The 19,552-nt window shown below is 41.8% G+C and overlaps 1 protein-coding gene across 2 annotated transcripts in view; it reads right to left on the bottom strand.

Annotated features, from left to right (window-relative positions):
* Positions 1-19,552, bottom strand: part of GIGYF2 (GRB10 interacting GYF protein 2) — a 153,918-nt gene that overhangs the window by 26,662 nt on the left and 107,704 nt on the right. For both annotated transcript variants that reach the window (XM_049769293.1, XM_049769292.1), the window contains exons 16-20: positions 19,012-19,119; positions 17,391-17,491; positions 9,476-9,576; positions 6,683-6,844; positions 3,922-4,080 (exon numbers count right to left, since the gene is read on the bottom strand). In XM_049769293.1, the coding sequence (XP_049625250.1) occupies positions 3,922-4,080; positions 6,683-6,844; positions 9,476-9,576; positions 17,391-17,491; positions 19,012-19,119 (631 nt within the window). The remainder of the gene's footprint in view (positions 1-3,921; positions 4,081-6,682; positions 6,845-9,475; positions 9,577-17,390; positions 17,492-19,011; positions 19,120-19,552) is intronic.

Below are 19,552 nucleotides of genomic sequence, written 5' to 3' on the forward strand. Positions count from 1 at the left end.
CAGGAGCGATTTCTGAGCTCATAAGCCAGGAGTAACCCCTGAGTGTCACCGGGTTGTGGCCCAACCTCCATCCAAAGGCAATTTATTTGTTAATTTCAACATAAACATGTCACTTTGACATTTGTGGTTGGGTTGGAGCGATACAACGATAGGGTATTTGCCTTGCACACAGCAGACCCAAGGCACACAATGGTTCAAATCCCGGCATCCCATATGGTCCCCCAAGCCTGCAGGAGAGCAATTTCTGAGTGCAGAGCCCAGGAGTAACCCTGAGCGCTGCAGGGTGTGACCCAAAAACCAACAAAATAAATAAACAAAAAATAAAAATTTGTGGTAAGGATTCATATAGAAGAAATCACCAATTGAAGAAAGTCTCCTGGAAACTACTATTGAGGCAGAGAGCCAGCTTTCTAGGAAATCCTAGCAAGAATACCACTTCAAAGAAAGGAAGTTCTTAAACCCAAGTAACTTAAGACCACTCTTCACTTTGTCCATTCTTCACTTTGCTTTTTAAGCTTCTAAATTCAACTAGAGATAGCCAAGAGCTCTAGACACTGAAAACAGGTGCCAGAGTAACCTGTTGGCCAAAGCACAGGAAAGGATAAGAAGGAAAGAGTGAGTGAGTGAGTGAGTGAGTGAGTGAGTGAGTGAGTGAGTGAGTGAGTGAGTGAGTCAGACAGAGAGAGAGAGAGAGAGAGAGAGAGAGAGAGAGAGAGAGAGAGAGAGAGAGAGACAGTGTGTGTGAGAGAGAGAGCGCGCACGTGTCTTATCCCCTTACTTTACGTAGCAATGCTATTCTACTATTCTTCAGCAACTTTGAGGTGAAATACTGTAATTTACAGTCAAAGAATCATTAACTACGGCTTTCATTTCTTGTCTACATATCATTCAGAGCATCTATGATATTCTTTTTTTGAGGGGGTCACATCTGGCAGTACTCAGGGATTACTCTTGGCTCTGCACTTAGGAATCACTCCTGATACCGATTTGAGGACTATATGAGATGCCAGGGATTAAATCGGGTCATCTGTGTGCAAAGCAAGAGCCTTATCTGCTGTACTATCATTTTGACTCCACTTGTGGGGTTTCTTAAAAGAACAGAAAACACTTTCTTTAAAAGCTTTATATTCTGTTGGGGCTCAAATGTTAATATAGTTAATATAAAGGGCATTTACCTTAACCCAGGTTCAATCCCTGAGCACTGTTAGGTATGGCCCCAAAACAAACAAAAAAAGTTTTATTTTCTGTGAAACAAGTACAACTAGTTTATAGCTATGCAGAGACCAAAATATACTGACTGATTTCAAAAAAATCAGATAAGGAATACATCCACATACAATCTGAAGTTATCAGACTCAGGGGTCAGATGCGACAATACAGTAGTGAATATGGTGTTTGCCTTGCACATGGCCAACTGGGTTCAATTCACCAGCATTCCCCCATATAGGTCTCCCAAGCCTGCCAGGACTGAGCCCCGAACATAGAACCAGGAAGTAATGCCTGAACACCGCTGGGCGTGGCCCTAAACCAAAATATAAAGTTACCTGTCCTCCAAGTAGCATTTCGATTTCTTTGAGTTTTGTGTTTCTATTTTAGGGCCAACACCCAATAGTGCTCAGGGGTTACTTCTGGCTGAGCACTCAGGAATCACTCATTGTGGGCTTGGGGGACCATATGGGATTCTGGGGATCAAACCCAGTTTGGCCGCATGCAAGGCAAACGCCCGTCCCATTCTGCTATCGCCTCTGGCCCCTTTTAAAGAGTTTTAATTTAAAAAACACAGGCAAAATGCTGATAGTCTTTATATTTGTGCCAATTCAAACAATAAAAATATACATGTGTAAAATATATATATACAGGTGTTTCTATTTGTTTGTTGTTGTGAACTCGGGTCATGCCAGTGGTGCAGGGGCAGCCACTGCTTGAATTGAACCAGGGTTTCACAGATGCTGGGTATGTGTGCCAACACGAGAGCTTGCAGTTTGCAACACCTTCAGAACAAAGAGATAAAATAGGTTCCTATAGCTGGGCCATCCAGATTTAGCTGGGAGTCATCAACCATGCTGCAAGAACATACCACTGACCTAGTGTGACAGTAGCAACACACTGCTCCATGTGTATGCTTCTTCCCAATCAATCACCTTTCCAGGCTAGTCATTGAGAGAAATTTCCAATTCCAATCCAAGACTACTAACACTGGCTGACATTTCTTTAATACTGTCAAAGTCATAAAACACAAAGCTGAGAAACACACAAAAAAATAACTAAGGGGAAAGTTGACAACTAAGTGAAACATTGGGGGGTGGGGAGGAAGAGAGATGATATTTTGGGGCAAGGACATCCAGAAAATAAAGAAATGGAAATGAAACTATGGACTTTTTATTAATTGTAAATGCATCAATATCAGCTTGTGACAAAACAAGCCCAAAACCCTTATGGCGGGTGGGATGAAATATAATAACACACAATGTTTTGTTTTTGTTTTTGTTTTTGGGCCATACTCGGCAGCGCTCAAGGAGAGCAGGCTGGCAGGTTCGGGAGACCATATGTGATGTTGGGTATCGAATTCAGGTTGGCTGCATGCAAGACAAACGCCCTACCCGCAGTACCACCCTAATTTTTATAAAAATCTAACACTGTTCTAAAAACAAAATCTATTAATGAACACCCATAATATTCTTAACCATAAAACAAACGTGATTTAGGAGTTTCCGGCTACCTGAAAACAATATTCCAAGGTTGGGACTGGAATGACAAGAGACTAGGTTGTACATAGTCTTGTGGACTCCATAAGAAATAGGAGGCGGCCATGTGTTCCTTAGGCCCATACAAAAGGTGCCCAGGTACATGTCACTGCCATCTTCCCTCTTTCCTACTTTCATTTTTTTTTTTTATAAACCAGGGCTCTCTCCATTTTTGGAGAAGGCCCATGCTCTCTACAAGTACATTATTCTCTTTCCTCTCCACTTCCCGCCCTCATTCCCTCAGTACCGCCAAATAAAGCCGGAGGAGGGGGCGAGGGAGGGAGGGAGGGAGGGAGGGGGGAGGGAGGGAGGGAGGGGAGGAGAGGGAGAGGAAAGAGAGAAGGAAGAAAGAGAAAGAGAAAGAAAGAAAGAGAAGAAGAAGAAAGAAGAAGAAAGAGAGAAGAAAGAAAGAAAGAAAGAAAGAAAAGAAGAAAGAAAAGAAAGGAAAGAAAAAGAAAGAAAGAAAGAAAGAAAGAAAGAAAGAAAGAAAGAAAGAAAGAAAAAGAAGAAGAAAGAAAGAAAGAGAAAGAAAGAAAGAAGAAAGAAAGAAAGAAAAGAAAGAAGAAAGAAAGAAAGAAAGAAAGAAAGAAAGAAAGAAAGAGAGAAAGAAAGAAAGAAAGAGAGAGAGAGAGAGAGAGAGAGAGAGAGAGAGAAGGGGAGGGAGGGAGGGAGGGAGGGAGGAAAGGAAGAAAAAGAATCGAGGGAGGGAGGGAGGGAGGGAGGGAGGGAGGGAGGGAGGGAGGGAGGGAAGGAGGGACAGATGGACGGACAGACAGAGGCTGAGTGGTGGTGCAAACGGTAGAGCATCTGCCTAACCTAGGATGGAGCATGGTTCGATCTCCCAGTGTCTCATATGGTCCCTCAAGCCAGGAGCGATTTCTGAATGCATACATAGCCAGGAGTAACCCCTGAGCATCACTGAGTATGGCCCCCAAAGGAAAAAAAAAAGAAAGAAAAAGAAAAAGAAACTGCATGTTGAAAGTTGAAAGAATAAATTGGATATACTGATTTTTAAGGGGAAGGCCTTCAACATTTGCTGGAAGCCTATTATTTTTGTTTTCTTTGAACATATCTCTTTCAATAACTGTTAGTAGCCTGCGAAGTTTTTAGGCAGTACTTTCTTCATCACAAAGACCTAGCCCCGAGTCTAAAAAGAAAAAGAAAGCCTTTCAGTTACCTGCTTGCGTAACAACTCCTCCTGTTTTCGCCTCTCCTCCTCCTCTCTTCTCCTCTCTTCCAATCTCCGAAGTGCTTCCTCTTGCTGCTGCCTCTCTTCCTCCTCCCGCTGTCGCCTTAATGCAATTTCTTGCTCCCTCTGGCGTCGCAGAGCCTCTTCCTTTATCATCAAAAAAAGGGAGTGTGTATGTCTAACTTTGCACCTCAATACATTACAATACAATTTGAAAAGAAATAGATTAGATGCTGCTAAGACTCTTAACAAGAACTACAAGTGTAAACCAGGATCCAGAGTGAAAAGCATGTATCTGGGATAGATGTGTGTGTGAGAAGACAAAGTATGGAAACATTAACAGTTAAAATAATTTGCACTAAAATGCAGTTAAGTACTGAATAAAAAATACCTTCTACACTGGTTACCTCAGTTGCTAATTAACCCTAGAAAAGGCTAACTTATGGTTCAGGCTGTAGTTTCCACATTGGTACCAAGAAGTCCTGTTTTTCTGAGAAAACATAGCATCTAAGAACCTATGGCATAGAGAGATCCAATGCAACCAGTCATCAGAAATGTCCTATGAAGTAGGAATGAATAAGGCATCTAATTAGAAGCATTGTATCCAAGAATGTGTTCTGAAAAAATGGAAGTCATGCATATAAAAGTGAGCAAAGAGTCCCATTGTGAAAGTAATTTAGGGAACGCTAAATATTCAATTAAGAATTAAGTAGAGGGCCCCAAAAACCAAAAAAAAAAAAAAAACAAAAGGGGCCAGGCGGGTGGCGCTGGGAGGTAAGGTTGCCTGCCATTGCCTGCGCTAGCCTAGGACGGACCGCGGTTTGATCCCCCGGTGTCCCATATGGTCTACCCAAGAAGCCAGGAGCAACTTCTGAGCGCATTAGCCAGGAGTAGAACCCCTGAGCGTCACAGGGTGTGGCCCAAAAAACCAAAAAAAAAACAGATTAAGTAGAGGGCACAGAGATGATAGCATAGCGGTGTGTTTGCCTTGCAAGCAACCGATCCAGAACCTAAGGTGGTTGGTTCGAATCCCGATGTCCCATAAGGTCCCCCGTGCCTGCCAGGACCTATTTCTGAGCAGACAGCCAGGAGTAACCCCTGAGTACCGTCGGGTGTGACCCAAAACCAAAAAAAAAAAAAGAATTAAGTAGAGGGGCCGGAGAGATAGCACAGCAACGTTTGCCTCGCAAACAGCCGATCCAGGACCAAAGGTGGTTGGAATCCCATATGGTCCCCCTTGCCTGCCAGGAGCGATGTCCTGAGCAGATAGCCAGGAGTGACCCCTGAGCACTGCCGGGTGTGTGGCCCAAAAACCAAAAACCAAAAAAAAAAAAAAAAAAAAAAAAAAAAAAAAGAATTAAGTAGAGTTCTATACGGCAATATTTCTTCCTTCTAGTAGAGTGTGACTTCAAAAAACATTAGCAGCTGCTCTGTGCCCACAGAGACAACTCAAGTGGCTGAAACAGATGGTCTGGGCCTAGCGGAGAATAGTGGTTTAGTCTGCCTGCAAGCACAATGGCATGAGTTCAAAGTCCAAGTGCAATCCCAGAGTGATACTGCCTGGGATCCCTGGTGTCCCATGCAATTTCCAGATTTACTGCAACCAGGTCTGCATAAACACCACATCACCTCAGAGAGTCCAAGAAACTAAAAAAAGCTGTGATACCATGACCAGGCAATGCACCCACTGGCACCGATGTATGAGCACCATTCCCAGGAATCCTGGTAAATGCCATGACCATAATTTATGTGCAAGAACATCTAAAAATAGCCAACCCACAGCCAACACATGTGCAACCTCAGGTCATTGTTAGGAGAATATCAAAAACAGTAACAATGAAGAGATGAGGGGAGGAGAGTAAAGAAGCAAGCACCCAGTTTTCGAGGATGAGGTTCATCAGCAGAGTACATGCTTCTTTTTGGGGGCGTATGTTCATACTCTGCCAACACCCAGTCTAAACTAAAAGTACCCTGCCTTGTATCTGTGACATCACAAGCAATTTTTCTTTTGTCTTTTTCTTTTCTTTTCTTTTCTTTTTTTTTTTGATTTTTGGGGTCATACCCGGCAGCACTCAGGTTACTCCTTGCTCTACGCTCAGAAATTGCTCCTGACAAGCTTGGGGACCTTATGGGATACTGGGGATTCAAACCACCGTCCTTTCTGCATGCAAGGCAAAATGCCCTAACCTCCATGCCTCTGGCCCCCATGATCATTTTTCTATAAATTCTTTAACTGAATTACCATGAGATAGTTACAAAGTTGCTCATAACTAAGTTTTAGTCAGACAATGTTCAACATCCAATCACTTCACCAATGCAAATCTCCCAACCCTCAATAACTTCAAATGTCCTGTTTCCTTCCTGCCCTCTGGTCCTCTCCCGCCTGCTGGAAGACACAAAACATGAAAAGTATTCAATGACATTGGTTATACTTACACAAACACATTAATCTGAAATTTAACTATAAACCCTAGAAAATTTATATTCAAGGAAATCCATTCCAATTATCTACCTGTGGACTAAGGAATATTCCTCCAGTGAGTATTAATGAAGTATTTTTTCCTAATGAAAATTGATGTCTTCTGATAACAATAGAATCTTCTTAAGTTCTACTCTCAATTTTCCTGTTAAGTCTGTGTTGACCCCAGAGGGAAAGCATCTCCCAAAGAACCTGTGAAAGGAAAGGAAAGAGCAAGGAACCTTAAGGGCCCTAATCAATGCCCACCCTGCCAGATTTCTCACAGCATACCTGTTTCCTTCGGGCAAGCTCTTCTTCCTCCCGTCTCTTCCTTTCTTCCTCTTGCTGTCTCCTAAGAATCTCCTCCTGCTGTCTCCGCAGTTCTTCTTGCCTCTTTCGTTCCTCCTCTTCCCTTTTTGCCCTCATTTCTGCCTCTCTTCTCTCCTGCTCTAGCTGTAATTACAAACAGTATTAAAACTTGAAACCAAAGGAAACACTACACTTTCACTGACCAGTGCTGTTAAAAGAAGCTGATGAGCAGGGCTCTGATTAAAGTGCAGAGTCTTGCAGGCATGAGACCCGTGTTCAATGGCTAACTTTACCCCACACCACCACACACACTCAATACGTTTTTAAAAGCAGTCATGTGTCAGACATTACTACCCTAGCTCACTCATTTTTTTAATGCACCGGGAGGGAACCAGCAGGTCTGCAGCATAGTACAATCAGAACCCTGGACTTCCCTCCCACCCCATTACTCCCTGCTACTTCGGTGCCCCGGGCTATCCCCATAAACACAAGTACCTATGGAGAGGAAGTGATTCACTGTGAGAAATAATCAGAATTCCCTTGAGATACAGTTCTTTGCTTTTTTTGCACTGAATAATAGTGCAGCTACAAAGTTTCAACAGCAGTTATAATGTTGTTTAGTATGAACAATGTAATAGGTAATTATATATAAATATATAGCAATATAATACATAATTCTTTACCAACTTAATGACAAAACAAGTAACAAATTCTATCCCTTATGGCATTTAGGCCCTTCTTTTCTCATCAAGAATCTCTCAGCTAGGGTCAGGAGCCATAGCACAGTGGTAGGGGGTTTACCTTCACACAGCCAATCTGGGACAGACCCAGTTTGAATCCATGGCATCCCATATGGTTCCTCCAAGCCTATCAGGAGCGATATCTGAGGACACCAGCCAGGAGTAACCCCTGAGTACTGTCAGGTGTGACCCAAAAAACAAAACAAAACAAAACAAAAAAACAACAACAAAAGAATCTCTAAGCTGGTTTCTGCTTATGTGGCTCACTTATGCAATACCTGACACCCAAATAGCCTCATACTCCACCTGAAGACAAACTCATCTCTCTTCAATGTGATCGACGAAGGCCCTTCAACACTGTCAAAACCACTTCTCCTCAGTCTCCACTTTCTTCATTTATTCTTCGGGCACAACTGAATTACTTAGCTGTCTCCTGAGCCAGATCTTCTCAAATACTTCTCAGCCTTTACAGACATGTTTTATTTAAATTGCAAGTTGATTTTTCCACCCTGTCTATGATCTGTCACCCTAAAAACCCTTCAATTCTACTATCCCCTCAAGCATCTGTCTTCCCCAACGCATCTTCCTCAAGCATCTGTGCTCCCAAGCACTAGGGACTAGGACACACTTAACCATTGGAGATTCTCCCCTAATCAAGAATGCCTTCCACATTCAGGACTCTTTAAGGATACTGTCCCTTATTACATTAGCCACAAAACAGAAACATTTTCCTGGAAACTAGAAAAGCAACTTGGCAGTAAAGTTAGGGAACCTTATCTGGTAAGCTGCTAAAACCAAGGGCTGGAGAGATATCATGGAGGTAGTGTTTGCTTTGCACGTAGAAGGTTGGTGGTTCGAAATCACCGACACCCCATATTGTACCCCCCGAGCCTGTCAGGAGCGATTTCTGAGCGTAGAGCCAGGAGTAACCCCCGAGCACTACTGGGTGTGATACAAAAACCAAAAAAAAAAAAAAAAAAAGAGGAAGGAAGGAAGGAAGGAAGGAAGGAAGGAAGGAAGGAAGGAAGGAAGGAAGGAAGGAAGGAAGGAAGGAAGGAAGGAAGGAAGGAGAGAAGGAAGGAAGGAAGGAAGGAAGGAAGGAAGGAAGGAAGGAAGGAAGGGAAGAAGGGAGGGGGGAGGGGAGGGAAGGTGTGATACAAAAACCAAAAAAGGGGAGGGGAGGGGAGGGGAAGGGGAAGGGGAAGGGGAGGGGGAAGGGAAGGGGAAGGGAAGGGAAGGGAAGGGAAAAGCTATAAAACCAAAACCCAAGACTTGAGCTTCCACAGAGGCAGCTAGCGACCCACGCTAACCTTCCCAGACAAATGTCTTGAAAACAAAGAAAAAGACACAGAAAGATAAGATTCTCATGGGGGAAGCTCAAACTGCAGATTAAAGGTACTAGAAAAAAATGCAGGAACTATCTCTCAAAATCTCCCTCCTCCACATTTTGGGCCACACCTGGCATCACTCAGAAATCGCTCCTGGGCCAGGCGGTGGCGCTGAAGGTAAGGTGCCTGCCTTGCCTGCGCTAGCCTTGGACGGACCGCGGTTCGATCCCCCCGTGTCCCATATGGTCCCCCAAGCCAGTAGCAACTTCTGAGCACATAGCCAGGAGTAACCCCTGAGCGTTACCGGGTGTGGCCCAAAAACCCAAACCCCCCCTCCAAAAAAAAAAATCGCTCCTGGCAGGCTGGGGGGACCATATGTGATGCCGGGGATTAAATTTGGGTCTGTTCCGAGTTGGCCTCATGCAAGGTAAATGCCCTACTGCTGTGCTATCACTCTGGCCCCAAGTTTCTCAAAATTGTTGGAACAATCCCTAGTATGGAAAATACTGTATCTTAACTGTGCTCAGCCAGCCCACTTAGACTTGTAACGGATCTGAAGTCTGTTTAGAGTTTCTTGTGAAAAGTCGACACCGAAAAAAGCAGCAGTAATCATATATCCTGGGTATAAACTTGAAGGAGAAGGAGAAACACTGGTAACCCCATTGCCTAAGCCCTGCCCCCATAGCTGTGAAGAGTTCATGCCAGACCTTTGCAGCTTTGGCCTTCTCTATCTGCTGGAGCTGTTCAAGAGCAGGTCCAGAAGACGTTGTGTCCAGGGGAAGATCCCATACACTACCACTTTCCCAGACTGTAAGACAATGAGAAAAAAAAAGGGATATTAGACTATATATAAACAGTCACAAAGCCCAAGAGTAGAAGGGATAGAGATGTTTCCCTGTGCTCTAAATGGATTCTATCTTTGCTAATATTTGATTTTTAGTGGCTACCAGCTTACAGTATTCAAGGTAATTAGAAGGAAGTACATACCTGACATTTACTGGAAGTTAAAAACTCATCTCCCGTTCAAATCCTTATCCTTTAACTAATTAAAAGCTAAGAATCATAGTGGTAGTTCTGTAATATTCCTTGGAACAAGAATACAGTGGCATAGAATTGAAATCCCAGTGATATTGGGACTCAAAAGCCCTAATTTCTATTTCTACTATATCCAGCAGCTATATATGCTCTTATTGAATATAAAATAGTGAGTTAAGGGGCTGAAGGGACAGTAGAGTCGGCAGAGCATTTGCCTTGCACATGGGCTGACCTGGGTTAAATCCTTGACACCCCACCATGGTCAAGTCTTTTGAGCATTGCCAGGAGTAATTCCCTGAGTGCTGAGCCAGAAGTAAGCCCTGAGCTTAATGGGGTGTGACCCCAAAACAAAACAAACAGAAGTGAGTTAACAGGAATAGTTATGGAATAGGAAAAATCAAGTGGTGCCATAATACTGCTTTAAATACTACTGAATTTTCATTAAAAAAAAAAAGAGATTTTATGCTATGCGAATTTCATTTTGCTGAAAGAGAGGCTAGAGAGGCTCCTGAATGCTGTTAAGTCTTCCCAAATGACATTGGCTCCTGCTAACCCAGGGTCAAAGTGGAAAATAAAGGTTCGAGTCCACTTCTCTATTGCTAATGCCATACTTTTAGCATCATTGTGTATGCAACAACTGGATTGTTATTAGTAAGGATCACCTATATTAAATCAAACTTTGTAAAGAACCTTGCCTAAATCAAACCAAAGATAATATTTAATATGAAACATACAAAAAGGTTTCCCCAAAATCTAATTAAAAATGTTATCAAGAGGAAATAAGGTAAAAAATGGCAAGAAAAATTAATGAGAGGATACGCAGTACTACCATAATCCCTCAAGATCAAATGTTGGCAAGAGAATTACTCAATAGCTCAATAAAGAAAAGTATTAATGCCTATAACCTCTTAAAAGATCAAACAGCAGAGAAACATACTGAGGATGTGAGGCTCTAATTTATTCTCTTGACACCCATCCTCCTCGTCCTCCCCTCTTCAAGCATGCCAGGTAGTCATGCCAGGGGTGTCAGTGAACCCTAGATTTAAAAAAAACAAACCCAAAGTCTGACATTGCTCAAAGTATGGATCAGTCTTACATGCAAGAGAGCCCAAGTTCAATTTCCAACAATATATGGCCCCTCCCCCAAGTACCTGTGGGCACAGCCCTGGTGAACCTCACATGCCCTGGAGTAAAGCTAGACAGTTTAACAACTATCAGGTGTACACCAGACGGGACAAACACTGCTGGGAGTGGGCCGTGCACTGAGAAACCCCATCCCTAATTTTTAAAATTTGATGAAAAAGATTAGGGTCAGAGAGGATTAGCACAGCGATGGGCATTTGCCTTGCACATGGCTGACTTGGGTTTAATCCCCGGCATACCATATGGTCCCCCCGAGCCTGCCAGGAGCAATTTCTGAGTGCAGGACAGGAGGAACCACTGAGCACCACCAGGTGCGATCCAAAAGAAAATAACCAAAAAAATATCATATATATATGCTTTTAGTAGTATCATGTGGTACTGTTCCTTTTTGCATAGGGCACATTAAATGGTGAAATCCTTTTGTTGTTTTGAGGCCACACCGGGCAACCCTCAGGGGAATACTCCACTCTGCACTAAGAAACTGCTCCTGGCAGGCTCAGAAGACCATACAGGATGCCGGGAATAGAACCTGGGTTCAGGGCCGGAGATAAAGCATGGATGTGAGGCATTTGCCTTGCATCCAGAAGGACGGTGGTTTGAATCCTGGCATCCCATATGGTCCCCCGAGCCTGCAAGGAGCGATTTCTGATCGGAGAGCAGGAGTAATCCCTGAACGCTGCCGGTGTGACCCTATCCCCACCCCCCAAAGAAAAAAAAAAACAGAATCTGTTCGTACCAGGGTTGGGCTGTATGCAAGGCAAACCACCCTACCACTGTGCTATTGTTGCCAGCCCCTAAAATGGGGAAAATCTTATGTACAGAAAGAAATTCTTTTTTTTTTTTCTTTTTTTGCTTTTGGGCCACACCCTAGTGATGTTTAGGGGTTACTCTTGGCTAGGCACGTCAGAAAGCGCTTTCCCTGGCTTAGGGGGACCATATGGGATGCCAAGGGATCGATACCACTGTCTTAGGTTAGCATCTGCAAGGCAAATGTTCTACCACTTGTGCCACTGCTCGGCCCCCAGAAAGAAATTCTTATCTCATATAAAAAGGAAACTCAGAGATCTTTCTCTGTGAAGAAAGGTGGGAGGAATCTGCTCCTGCTGTGAGATTACCAACTGGGGAGAGACTGAGGGGGGCCTGTCGCCTTTGTGTGTTTCTCTATAATTCTGTCTCCTGACCTCTCCTGAGAAGGCCAAGAGGGGCCCAGCAAAAACTCTGTCCTAGAGGCTCCAGAGAGCATAAGCTGCTCCGACTTCGCGGCTACGTTTTCTTTCTAACTAATGAGCCCCGTCATAACATGCAGAAAAAAAATCACACTACAAGCATGACAATGGGGAAACCTCATAGGCAAACACCATGTACAGTGAAAGATGATGACCCAAAAAATAGCAACCATCTGATTAATCTCTCAGATAAGGAGTTTAGAATAGAAATATGGAAGAGTCTCATGAAAATCAAAGAAAACATATCTCTAGTTGAACAAAACACAAAGATAGAAATCAGAAAACTCCGAACTGAAATAACAGATCTGAAAAGCATGGTAGCTGAAATGAAAACCTCAAATGGAAAGCCTCTCCAACAGGGTAACAACAACCAAGGACAGAATCAGTGACCTGGAAGATGAATACAGAACTCCATACAGCATAAGAGATTGGAAATGAACCTTAAGGCAAATGATCATACAATGGAAAGAGTACTCAAGGAATGTGAACAGATGAAAATGGAAGTCTTTGATAAACTCAACAGAAACAATGTAAGAATCATTGGTGTCCCAGAGACCCAGGAAGAATCAAGAGTCAAAGACATCATCGCAGAGAAACTCTCAGAGCTAAAGACATCATTGCATGCCCAAAGAGTACCATCTAAAAGAGACCTGAAGAAAAACACTCCAAGACACATCCTAGTCACAATGACTACACCTACAGATATAGATAGAATACTGAAAGCAGCAAGATCAAAAAGGGACATTACATTCAAAGGAGCATCCATAGACTTACAGCAGACATGTAACTATCAAGGTCAGGAGACAGTGGTGGGATATTCTGACAAGACTGAATGAAATAGATGCTTCACCTAGAATACTGCACCCAGCCCAACTCATGTTCAGGTTTGAAGGAAGATACATAGCTTCATGGATAAGCAACAGCTCAGAAACTTTACTGATGCAAAACCAGTTTTAAAGAAAAACTAAAAGGTCTACTTTAAGACAAGACAGACAAACAGACACACCAAACTTATACACAGAGATGACATTAAATCCCATGACAATCATCTCCCTCAATGTCAATGGACTAAATGCACCAGTTAAGAGACACAGAGTGGCTAAATGGATCAAAAAGATGAATCCAACCTTCTGCTACCTACAAGGAACACACCTAAAAGTCAGAACAAACATAGACTCAAAATCAAAGGCTGAAGGAAAATCATCCAAGCAAACAACACCCATAAAAAAGCTGGGGTGTCCATATTAATATCAGAGGACACAAACTTAAGACTCATAAAAATTGTAAGGGACAAAGATGGACACTTCGCACTTATCATGGGACATGTGCAACAGAAAAAAAAATCACACTACTAAACATATACGTACCCAATGAGAGACCAGCAAAAAAATCTAATACAAGTTTGAAAGATATCAATAATAACACAGTAATTGTGGGAGACCTCAACACAGCCCTGTCAATACTTGATAGGTCAACCAGACCAAAACCCAATAAAAATATACTAGCCCAAAAAAGAGAAATAAAAGAGGCCTAGTAGATATATATATAGAACATTCCATCCCCAAAAACCTGGATATACATTCTTCTCCAATGTACATGGGTCATTCTCTAGAATAGGCCACATACTGGCACATAAAAACATACCTCCATAAAATCAAGAGAATAGAAATTGTGCAGGCTACCTTCACTGACCACAAGCCTCTGAAATCAGATGTGAACTACAAAGGGACACAGAAGAACTTTAACAACTGGAAATTAAATAGCCTACTACTGAACACCCAGTGGGTCCGAGATGAAATCAAAGAGGAAATCAAAACTTTCCTGGAAACAAATGACAATGAAGACACAAACTATTAGAATCTATGGACATAGCAAAAGCAGTCCTGAGAGAAAAATTTATAGCTTTGCAAGCACACATCAGGAAGAAAGAAGAGGCATAACCTAATGACGCAGCTTATAGAATTAGAAAATGATCAACAAAAGGAACCAGATATAGGGAGACAAAAGGAAACAAAACTTAGAGCAGAAAACCAATGAAGTGGAAACCCAGAAAGCAATCCAAAAGAATAATGAAAGCAGAAGTTGGTTTTTTGAAAAAATAAACAAGATTCATAGACCACTGGCAAAACACACAAATAAAGAGAAACTTTATAAACCCATATTAGAAATGAAAAGGGGAGATCACTACAGATATTGTAGAGATTCAAAGGGTAATTAATCAGAGACTACTTTGAGAAACTATGCCACCAAATATGAGAACCTGAAAAAATGGATAAATTTTTGGACTCTTATAAGCTTCCACGATTGAATAAGGAGGATGTAGCATATCTAAACACCCCCATCACCAGTGAGAAAATTAAAATGGTAATCAAATGTCTAGCCAAAAACAAAGCCCAGGCCCGAATAAATTCACTAATAAATTCTTTCAAACCTTTCAAGAGGAACTACTACCAATCCTGGCCAGCTCTTTCATGAAATTGAAAAAACGGGAATGCATCCAAATAGCTTTTATGAAGCCATCATCACCTTGTTACCAAAACCAAACAGAGATGCTGCCAAAAAAAAAGAAAATTACAGACCAATATCCCTGATGAACACAGATGCAAAGATCCTCAACAAAATCATCACAAGAATGCAAGGATAGCTTAACATCTGCAAATCTATCAACATAATAACAAATATCTTGAGTATTCAGAGAATGTTCCCCAAACATACAATCACCTAATTTTTGATAAAGGAGCAAGAAATTCTAAATGGAGCAGGGAAAGCCTCTTCAACAAGTTAGCTACTTGCAAAAAAGGCGAACTCAGACCCTCAGCCACTATGTACAAATATAAAATTCAAATGGATTAAAGAGCTTGATATCAGACCCAAAAACATAAGAACATGTAGGTAAAACACTCCAGGGACATTGAGACTAAAGGTAGCTTTAAGGAGGAAAAAGCACTCTCCAAACAAGTGGAAGCAGAGATAAACAGATGGGAATATATTAAGCTGAGAAGCTTCTGCTCCTCAAAGGAAATAGTGCCCAGGATACAAGAGCCACCCACTGAGTGGTAGAAACTATTCACCCAATACCCAACAGATAAGGAGCTAATCTCCAAAATATACAAGGCACTGACAGAACTTCACAAGAAAAAAACATCTAATCCCTTCAAAAAATGGGGAGAAGAAATGAACTATTTGACAAAGAAAAAATACAAATGGTCAAAAGGCACATGAAAAATACTCCACATCACTAATCATCAGGGAGATGCAAATAAAAACTACTATGAGGTACCATCTCACACCACAGAGATTGGCGCACATCACAAAGAATGGCAATAAGCAGGGCTGGCAGGGATGTGGAGAGAAAGGAACTCTTATTCACTGTTAGTGAATGCCGTTTAGTCCAACCTTTATGGAAACGATATGGAGATTCCTCCAAAAACTGGAAATTGAGCTCCCATACGATTCAGCTATATACTACTCCTAGGGATATACCCTAGGAACACAAAAATACAATACAAAAATCCCTTCCTCACACCTACATTCATTGCAGCGCTATTTACAATAGCCAGACTCTGGAAACAACCAAGATGCCCTTCAACAGATGAATGGCTAAAGAAACTGTGGTACTTATATACAATGGAATATTATGCAGCTGTCAGGGGAGATGAAGTCATGATATTTTCCTATACATGATGTACATGGAATCTATTATGCTGAGTGAAATAAGTCAGAGGGAGAGAGAAAGACGCAGAATGGTCTCACTCATCTATGGGTTTTAAGAAAAATGAAAGACATTTTTGCAACAATTCTCAGAGACAGAGAGGAGGGCTAGAAGGTCCAGCTCATGACATGAAGCTCACCACAAAGAGTGGTGAGTGCAGTTAAATAACTACACTGAAAACTATCATAACAATGTGAATGAATGAGGGAAGTAGAAAGCCTGTCTCGAGTACAGGCAGGGGTGGGGTGGGGAGGAGGGAGATTTGGGACATTGGTGATGGGAATGTTGCACTGGTGAAGGGGGTGTTGTTTTACATGACTAAAACCCAACTATAATCATATTTGTAATCAATGTGTTTAAATAAAAATATTAATAAAAATAAAAAGGAACTCAAAAAATTTTATATTGTCGTGGGGCCTTTAGCCCTGAACAGTTCTCATAGTGACTTGACTTAGGCTTTAATTAATCCAACATTGGCCATTTACTCATGAACCTTGGTTCTCATCTATCGAACCAGCATTTCTGCACCAGCATCGGGAATCAGACTTCTACCAGGGAAGTTCCAAATGCTGCTCTGGCACTGACTTGCTCCAGGGTGGGCTAATATGACACTCTGATGACTTAGAAACAGCAACAACATGCTTTCAGGGAAGGGTTCCCTGCATCACCACCTAATGGTGAGATGAAACCAGAAGATCGAAGATGACAGCCTGACTTTGACATAGGATCTGTGCAAAAACCAAGGTCTCTATTAATAGAAACCTGACTGCAACAATCCTTGTTGAGAAGAATTTTTACTGGAACTCTTAAGAAAGACTTTGGGGTTAGACAACTTAGTATGCCCAGAACCTGTAGCTGGTCTTAGGGCACAATGCTTTAAGGGTGGGGTCTCCCTATTTTTAGTCCAAAGGTTTTTCCTTTCTATTTGCTGTGCCTATGCAAAAAACTGACCCCCCTTTTTTGTTTTGTCTTCTTTTTTAAGTTTTTTTCTTTTTTATCTTGTAAATAGGGACTCCTGCCTTTTCCATAGAACCTTGGGACATGAATTACTTCGTTTTACCTTCTGCATTTTTCTATAAAATTAGAAGAAAAAAAAAATGAAAGAATAGGAGCCAGGGGCCAAGTAGTCTCAGGTGCACTAGTGGAGAGAAAGAGACAGAACTAAATATCTAAGCAAAAGTCAACAACAGACTGAAGAGACCTAAACTTTAAAAATCTAAAGTTAAATAGGCCTATTATACTGACCGGCCAGGGCCAAAGGGTGGTATAGGATGCACTCTGGGATCATTGGTGGATGGAGGTTGACAGTGGTGGTGGGAATAACCCTGAATCACTATATATTTGAAATTCAACTATGACGGACTTTGTAGATCACAATAGTTTCAATAAGATAAAATTTAAAAAAAAGTAAGAAACCAAAAAAAAAAAAAAAAAGGATAACCAAATTTTAAGAAAACTGGATTATAAATTATTAGAACTACATGAAAAGTCATCTGATGCTTTTACCTGTAGGCTGTGAGGCTGTTGGCTGAAGTTCCCATATAGAACCAGTATCTGGTACTGACACTGACCTTGCTACGGAGGGAATGACATTCTGGTCGGATATTCTGCAAAGAAATGAGAAAATTAACCTGTCCTTGTTTGTCATAGAGTAAACTCAACATTATCTCAGGATCCATATTTAGCCAGAGGTCCTTATCTGTAGCTAATCAACTTAAAACACACACAGCTTTCCCTTTTACCCTGTCTTCCCTAAACAGAGAGGCACATACCCTGTTTTAATCCCCTCTTGCATCTGATTGGTTGACACAGAGTCCACACTCTACTCTCCCAATATAAATATCCATCTCCCAAAGTGGCTGGAGGATGTTTCTTAGTGACTACTCAGTGATCTGACCTCCCCGTGACTTCTACATCTTGTGATCTGACTTCACCACATCATTTACAATTCACCAGTGACTTCTACTCTTGGGATCTTGCTCTCTAAACACATATCCTTGGGATCTGACTTCACCAGCATCATTTACACTTATCTAACTCACATGATGTGGGCTGCTCCCAGAGCATGGAGGTGAAGGCAAGACAGAGGGGCAGTAATCCACACAATGACAGGGGCCAACACTGATCTCCAGGGACAAAGGAGATTCACTGGCCTGAAAATACCACACTACTTTATCCAGAGCAATGGAAGTGGCAAGTCACTATGAAAACACCCATAGACAATAAAGTCAAATGCCTATTTGAGTTTTCACTAAAGTTTACAAGCATCTCAAACCTTTGTAGCTAAATCTATCTACCTTAATAGAATGGGCTGTAGACTGAAAAGAAAGAAAAAGTGTTAAAATAAACCAGTAATCGATGACTTTGTAGGATATAACAAATAACACCCTGCATAATCTGAACAGGTGAAACCTACCCCTAGTACATACAGCATAACTTTTCCTTAGGCCCCACTTTACTGGTTTCAATTCTGAAAAACTGCAACCCAGCATGGTTGCACTAATGCTTTTTGTTTTTGTTTCTGAGCAACACCCGGTGGCAATCAGGGGTTACTTCTGGTTCTGCATTCAGAAATCACTCCTGGCAGGCTCAAGAGACCATATGAGATGCTGGAGATCGAACCCAGGTTGATCATGCACAAGGCAAATGCCCTATCCACACTGCTATCGCTCTGGCCCCACCTAAAGCTTTTACTCAGACATCCTGGGTAAAAGGAGATGAAATCTACAGACGACCAGTGGTTTTCACAACTGTGGGTTGACAGTAGTCTAGGGTCAGCAATATTAAAACCCCTATATATTAAGTGGTACTAGTCTTCTTGCACATTGACACTGGTCTTCAAAAACCAGTGACTGAAAACCACCGTTCTATACACAAATTTTCTGGAGGGGTGGGGTAGGAGTGTTATACTACTGTTACTCGAATTTATTCTCAGTGAAAATAAGAGTACTGTAATGCTTTGTCAGCAGCTTAATTGCCATTTTGAAAACTCTTGTTTTGATATATAATACATGTAGCTATATGGTGTGTAGGATTTTTGGTACTGGAGTTCACATACACCAAACCAACCTCCCTTTGTCTGTCAGCCACACGCATGCCGTGTGTGAGGTCCCGGAGCTGCACCAACCTCATTTTCAAGGCTTGGAACTGCTGGAGAAGAAGTGCTAGCTGCTGTTGCTGCTGCGAAGACAGGGCGGCTTTCTGCTGCTGCGCCAAAACCTGGGCATACTGCTGCCTTTATAAAGCAAAAGAGAGGCTTGCTAAGGACAAGCTCAGCTAGCTTTACCCAGCCGCTGAAGCACAAACTTCCAGTCATCTGAGAAATAGCTACCAACCATGTGCTAACATTCATGACAATAGTCACAGTTCTATGCTTCTTCCATCATGAAACTAAAGCAGAAATTTGAGAATATTAAGATAAATGACTTTATTTTTACAAAAGCGCTATCATTGAGTGAATTTGTTCATGCTTCTCACCAAAAGAGAAAAACGGGTAAACTTCCTCAAAATTATAGTAGCTTTTCTTTAAAAACAATCAGAGTACAAGTAAAAAATATAAATACAAATAAATAGCTATTTTCACATAAGCAACTTTTGCAAAAATAAAGTCACTATCTCAAATTCCTGTTTCAGTTTGGAAAATTTTAAGTAATTTTCATCAGAGCAAA

This window comes from Suncus etruscus, chromosome 2 (assembly GCF_024139225.1).
Source record: "Suncus etruscus isolate mSunEtr1 chromosome 2, mSunEtr1.pri.cur, whole genome shotgun sequence".
NCBI lineage: Eukaryota > Metazoa > Chordata > Mammalia > Eulipotyphla > Soricidae > Suncus > Suncus etruscus.